The sequence below is a fragment of the Lepidochelys kempii genome, chromosome 27, assembly GCF_965140265.1.
Source record: "Lepidochelys kempii isolate rLepKem1 chromosome 27, rLepKem1.hap2, whole genome shotgun sequence".
Taxonomy (NCBI): domain Eukaryota; kingdom Metazoa; phylum Chordata; order Testudines; family Cheloniidae; genus Lepidochelys; species Lepidochelys kempii.
The window spans coordinates 3,559,631-3,566,513 of record NC_133282.1 but is presented as its reverse complement, the minus strand read 5'-3'; the positions used below and the strand labels follow the sequence as shown (position 1 = coordinate 3,566,513).

General features: G+C 46.9%; 1 protein-coding gene across 1 annotated transcript in view; it reads right to left on the bottom strand.

Annotated features, from left to right (window-relative positions):
• Positions 1–1,344: 1,344 nt before the first annotated feature.
• SCN4A (sodium voltage-gated channel alpha subunit 4) overlaps positions 1,345–6,883 on the bottom strand; it is a 108,376-nt gene continuing 102,837 nt past the window's right edge. The window contains exons 24-25 of the mRNA XM_073326359.1: positions 4,426–4,696; positions 1,345–2,537 (exon numbers count right to left, since the gene is read on the bottom strand). Coding sequence (XP_073182460.1) covers positions 1,345–2,537; positions 4,426–4,696 — 1,464 coding nt within the window. The remainder of the gene's footprint in view (positions 2,538–4,425; positions 4,697–6,883) is intronic.

The following is a 6,883-nucleotide window of genomic DNA, read 5'->3' as shown; positions in this document are numbered from 1 at the left end:
AGCGACCAAGACAAAGGATTCGGAGTCAAAGCTAATCAGTTAGGAAGGCCTGTTTTGAAACCCTACCCCATCTGTTTCCACAGCAGAAAGTCCAAGTCCACACCAAAGAGATGTGATAGAAAAGTCTCCCCGCCCCAGTCAGAGGTCACCGTATATGGGAGGAGGAGTTGGCAATAAGATTTAGAAAAGGGAAACAGTATTTCTAAGGTGACTTTTTGCTTTACTATTTTAGGCTTTGCACATATGTTTTGCCCTGATATGTACTATCCTCCTGGAGGATTGTTAATTCATAAGGTGGGAGGAAAGTATTAATCACCAAGAAAGCACAGGGTTTTCCGCAGTAGATATCAATTCTGTAAAGGCACCCGATCAAGCTATTCATTGTAAATATTCCAGTGCAACCAAACTGTTCTATTACCTGATCTGGCTCCACATGGCAGCTCGTGACCTGATGGGATCAAAGATTTCCTGCTCCAGGAGATGTGCATTAGTTAAGATTTGTGAAGCTGGACTAGGGGTATTTCTGTAGAGAGAAGTGGGAATATTTGGGAACTAGTTCCCATACACCATATTTTGGTGGCTATTTTCCTTCCACATAATCTAGTTCCTAGACTAAATGGGAACCCAGAAATGCAGCATGGAAATAAATAGTTTGTATTCCTACTGTTGAGAATTGAATGCTTTCTGGTTTAGATGAGTGTTCTGAAAAACTTTAAAAGCTGGCATTTAACCCTGAGAATATAGCTGCAGATTTTTTTTAAACTATGCAAACAAATCTTTAAGACATAATTGCACTTTTACTGTATATAACAAAAATCCATAACGCCTATTCAAATATTCAAAAGAAAGGTGCTACCTTTAAGACATTGGAGATTTTTGTTCACAAAACCTAGTCATTTCTGCAATTATTTTTAATATTATTTCACTTGGCTCATCTCTCTCTTCTCATTCATTGCACTTCAGGAACAATAATGGGGCAAACACCTCAAGTGTGAAATAATATTAAGAAATAATTTTGAAAATAAAAGGAGAGCCATACCCAGTCGTTAACTTCTGAAACACAGCGCTACCATGGTTCTATCGTTTTAAAACTTAGTGTTTCTCTTTCACCAGCAATAGAGAGATTTCACATTTACCTCAGAAGAAAAATACTCAACGCCGCAAGGCGCGGTGAATTATAAAACCTGTAATGAATACGAGGTTCTCCTGAAAAAGTTAAGATGGGTCTGAAATATGGTAATATGGCATTAGCTCAAATGTCTAGCGAGAGGGATACGGGTGCGTTCTTGCAGAAGAGATACAAATGGAGTCTTTGTAGGATAGGAAGATGAAAAGTGCTTTCCGTTATACTAACGACTCTTTCACCTCTCGCTCCCCATCCCTTTTTTTCGCCTCACTAGGAGCAGCTTGAGTCTCTGGGCTTGCACCTGGCACAAGAGCCAGGCCTGGGGCCATTTCCAGGTGTGTATCACTGTTCCCATAAATCTCATGCATTTTGTCTGCGATCAGTCCTACTTTTTCCAGCGCTCCCTCTGCAAAGGCGCCCTCCTCTTGACTATGCTTGTACAGATAAGAAGCCTGTTTCATTGACCGCTTTAGTAAATACCTTCGGAAGGCTCTTTGGATTTTTATGGCACAGACTTCCTCGTGCTTCCTTTTCAAAGTCGTAGTGATGGGTTCATAGGAAACCTTGGATGGGTTGGCAGCCATGAATTTCTCCTCCATTGTGGCTTTCAAGCCATCCATTTCCCCAGAGTCACCCAGCACTTCTTTAGTCAGTGCAAACAGAATATCCAGACAGTGGATTTTATCTCCGACGACCATTGGTAAATCCATGGTGATTAATTTAATCTTGTTTGGTTTGGCAATCTTGAGTGGCTCTTGCAAGGTGTCTACAAAATCCGACAGCACGTTGTACGCGATAAACTGGGTGGCATCTGGATCAAACTTCTCCCACGTTTCATAGAACATTTCAAAGTCATCTTCGCAGAGTGGTTCACTGCTCTCCTCTGTAGCCACGTTGAAGTTTTCCAGGATGATGGCGATGTACATGTTCACAACAATCAGAAAGGAGATGATGATGTAGGTGCAGAAAAAGCAGATGCCAATGGATGGGTTGCCGCAGTCTCCTTTTACCGAACTTCCAGGATTCTCCAAGTCCGGGTCGCAGTCTGGTGGGCCACTGTTCAGGATAGGGTTGAGGAGACCATCCCACCCGGCAGACGTCGTGATCTGAAACAAGCAGATGATGCTGTTCCCGAACGTCTCAAAATTGAAGATGTCGTCGATCCCAGACTCCTTCTTGACGTAGGCAAAGTTGGACATCCCGAAGATGGAGTAGATGAACATCACCAAGAACAGCAGGAGGCCGATGTTGAACAAAGCAGGGAGAGACATCATTAAAGCAAACAAGAGAGTCCGGATTCCTTTTGCTCCTCGGATCAGCCGCAGAACACGCCCAATTCTTGCCAACCTGATCACCCGGAAGAGGGTGGGGGACACAAAGTACTTCTCTATGATGTCGGAAAGGACGATACCTGAAAAGGGTGATAAGAAGGTAAGCGTGGCTTGCTGCATGAGCTGAAGTAGGGAAGCAATGGGTAACCTGCTCTGGATCTAGATGCACCCTCTGTGCTGGAGAGCTGAATGCTTGTGAAGGCAAGGGTGCTTAGCAGAGGACCATAAACTCACATGGGCTGGAAAAGGCCTCAGGAAAGTTCCCTAGCCAGTGCTGCTGCACAATCCTACCTTCCCTGTGATTTGCCATCCAGCCGCCATCTAAGAATCTACCACGTCCCATTGCTGCTTGCCCCATTGCCTGACGTGTTTCATGGTTAAAAGGTTTTGCTTACTGCTTCGTCTAACCCTTGCTCTTTGCTGCTGCCCCCTGGTACTTCTCTTTTGCTACGGGCGACAATCATGCTTTAGCCCCAATTCTTCCACACAGGGAGAAGTGGGAGAGGCTGGTGAGCAAGGACGGTGCGGCAGTTAGGGCAGTAGCAGTGGATTTGAGGCATTCTGGGCCATAGACATCCTGTGTGATCTTGAGCCTCATCTGCCTGTCTGTAACGGGGGGAACTGCCCTGCGCCCCAGAGGTGTTCTGAGGATACCGTCCATGGGAACAGGTGGTCCTTATTATTTTGAATGTATGAGATTATCTAAAACAGCCTCGTAGTGCACATGCAAAGATTAAAATATAGCCAACTCGTTGCTAATGAGACATGCCCTCCCAGAAACAATGAGCCCTCCCGAGTCCTTGCTGCACCCCAGTCCATGCTATAGGGGTGTGCCATACAGTGCCTCCTGAAGAGGGGAGCAAGGGAGCCCTCTGTGAGGTGCCTGGGGTTGCAGACAGACCTGAGCCCCTTGGAGAAGGGGAGGTCTGTCCATGTAGAATCCCTTTATGTGTGGAAGCTGGGGAGTTGCTTTGGGCAAGCACCTGGGGTAGGATTTGCAGGAAGCCCTTTAGGGTGCGCACTCAGGAAAGGTTTTAATGAGCACACAGGAAGGAGTTTTTTAGGGTGAGCATCTGGGGCGCAGGACCAGGTTAAGGTATAAGCACAATGGACCCCTGCTTATAGTCTGGAGTCATGTGAATCTCAGCTTTAATATATATAAATAATCATGTTTCTAGCTCTCCTGGTTGTGAAGAAAGTCTTGAAAACATGTGCTGAGCACGAACAATGCAGCGACAGCTGTCTGAGTCTGCAGACAGCCTGAGACAATTGCTCTAAAAGGGGTGAAATGTCCCATGAATCCCTATGGGCTATTAACTCTGAAACCTACCGCTTTGGGGGCCCTGCCACCCTCTCACCTCTTCTGGGATGACTGATGTTTGTAGGGTGCCCCCACACCGAGTCCTCTATTTGGGGAAGGGGTCAGGGTGGAAATGTGTCCTCCCTCCTATGGGGTGGACTTCTGCCCACCTGAACAGCGCTCAGGGGAGGCCCAGTCTGTCCAAAGAGGAATGGTGGTGGGTTTCTCCAAGGGGCTCATAGAGGGTGTCCACTCCTACCACCACTCCAGCAGGCAGAGGAACAGTGGCAGAGCTAGGGCTCAAGGTCAGGGCCATGGGTCTCCCAGGTAGGGGGGTGCCACCAAACCCATATTTCCCATCTAGCCATTTCTTCTCTATCTTTCAGAGTAACAGCCGTGTTAGTCTGTATTCGCAAAAAGAAAAGGAGGACTTGTGGCACCTTAGAGACGAACCAATTTATTTGAGCAGAAGCTTTCGTGAGCTACAGCTCACTTCATCGGATGCATCCAATGAAGTGAGCTGTAGCTCACGAAAGCTTATGCTCAGATAAATTGGTTCGTCTCTAAGGTGCCACAAGTACTCCTTTTCTTCTCTATCTTGGTTGCTACAGAACCCACTTGGTGGCTTGCCTGAGTCAATGGAAATGCAGCTGGCGGCTGGCGCTTACCTCCGATGGAGAGGATGACCACCACAAAGTCGAAGATGTTCCAGCCAATGGTGAAGTAGTAATAGCGCAAGGCAAACATTTTGAGCAAGCACTCGCCCGTGAAGATGACGATGAAAATCATGTTGATGTTGTAGAGGATGTTGATTTTAGTTGGGCTTTGGTCGTCTGTTTCAACCATCATGGTCACCATGTTAAGACAAATCAGGACCATGATGATGATGTCAAAAGCTTGCTTTGTCACAAAGTCAAACACCAGCCCCTGACATTTGTTCTTTAATACGTGGAATGTGAGTGAACATGGAGGCAGAAGGGCAAGCCAGGAGGTGGAATGGTCACACAGGACACAGCGGAGAATGAAGACAAAAACAGAAAGAGAGAGAGAGAGAGAGAGAAACAGTGTTTAGAAGAGGACAGAGACCCATCTGTCTTATCCCTTGTGCAGTGTGATCATGCAACAAGGATGTGGGCCCAGAGCCTCCCATGGGAGTTAGGTACCTAAATATCTTTGAGGATCTGGGCTGTGCTGCCTGGAGATGCTGTAGGCACCTCACCTGCTACTGAGGTCAGTAAATGTTGCAAGATGGAGCCTAGCTTGCACATGCCGATGTCTCATATGCTATGATGTAATATTGACATGTCTCCCAAGCACCAGGCTCAATGACTGGGCCTCCCCACGATGGATCATTATTGAACCCTAATTAACGCCAGTTGTTCATCATGGCAAAAACGGGAAAGGTCATCTTTTGAGTTACGGGGAGGGACTGTCTTTTAGTGGACAAAGTTGTGGGGTGAAAGAGACAAGCTTTCAAGCTACACAGAGCTGTGACAGTCTCAGGATCTTTCCCAGACCTGAAGAGGAGCTCCATGTGGCTCCGAAAGCTTGGCTCTTTCACCAACACTAGTTGGTCCACTAAAAGACAATCTCTCCCCAACCTTGTCTCTCTAGTATCCTGGGACTGACATGGCTACAACAACACTGCAAACAGCATTTGAGTTGTACCTTTTCAAAAAAGTCAGTCACAATTGTCTAATTATTAATTACCCCCATTTTCCATTCTGGGACTGTTAACAGCTGCCAGGAATAGTGCAAAGCTGGGGATTTTCATAAGAGCTGCCACACTGGGTCAGACCAACGGTCCATCTATCCCAGTATCCTGTCTCCAAGAGCGACCACTTGAAGAGCTTCATGGGGAGTGCATAGCACAGGCCAATTTTGGAGCGACCCACCCCATGTCTTCCACTCCTGGCTTCTGACAGTCAGAGGTTTAGGGAGACTCAGGGCATGGGGTTGCATCCCTGGCCACCTTGGCTAATAGCCATTGATGGACCTATCCTCCATGAACTGATTAATTCTTGTTTGAACCCAGTTATATTTCTGGCCTTCACAACATCACCTGGCAATGAGTTTCACAGATTAGTTGTACAATGTGGTGAAAAAGTACTTCCTCTTGTTTGTATTAAACCTGCTGCTTATTAATTTTATCGGGTGACCCCTGGTTTTTGTATTGTGGGAAAAGATAATTAACACTTCTCTCTTCCTTTTTGCTACACCAGTCATGATTTTATAGACCTCTGTCTTATCCCTCCTTAATCGTCTCTTTTCTAAGCTGAATAGCCCAAATCTTTTAAATCTCTCCTTGTATGGTAGCCAGGCCAGATCCTTGATTACCTTTGTTGCCCTTCTCTGAACCTTTTCCAGTTCCACTAAATCCTTTTAGAAATGGGGCGACCAGAACTGCATGCAGTATTCAAGGGCTGGATTTAGAGAGTGGCATTGTGATATTTTTGTCTTGGTTTCTATCCCTTTCCTAATGGTTCCTAACATTCTGGTCGCTTTTTTAACCGCTGCTGCGCACTGAGCAGATGTTTTCAGAGAACTCTCCAGTGACTCCAAGATCTCTTTCTTGAGTGGTAACAGCTAATTTAGACCAGTGGTTCTCAACCAGGGGCCCAAGGCCCCCTGGGAGGCTGCGAGCAGGTTTCAGGAGGTCCACTAAGCAGGGCTAGCATTAGACTTGCTGGGGCCCAGGGCAGAAAGCCGAAGCCCCACTGCCTGGAGCTGAAGCCGAAGCCTGAGCAGCTTAGCTCTGCAGGGCCTACTATGGCGTGGGGCCCCGGGAGTTGCCCTGCTTGCTCCCCCTTAATCCCAGCCCTGGCTTTTATATGCAGAAAAAACAGCTGCTGTAGCACAGGTGGGCCGTGGAGTTTTTATAGCGTGTTGGGGGGGTCTCAAAAAGAAAAAGGATGAGACCCCCTGAGTTACACCCCACCATTAGAAGCACTTAACCATCCTCGGCACCTTTGAAAATCTGAACCTGAATGCTTGGCAGAGCCAAATGTGCAGCAATTCCCGGGGAGGTAAAAGGCCAGAGGTGAAATCCTGCTCCCAGGGAAATCAATGGGAGTTTTGCCTTTGGCTTCAATGTCGCCAGGATTTCACCCCATGCCCAAGCCTGAG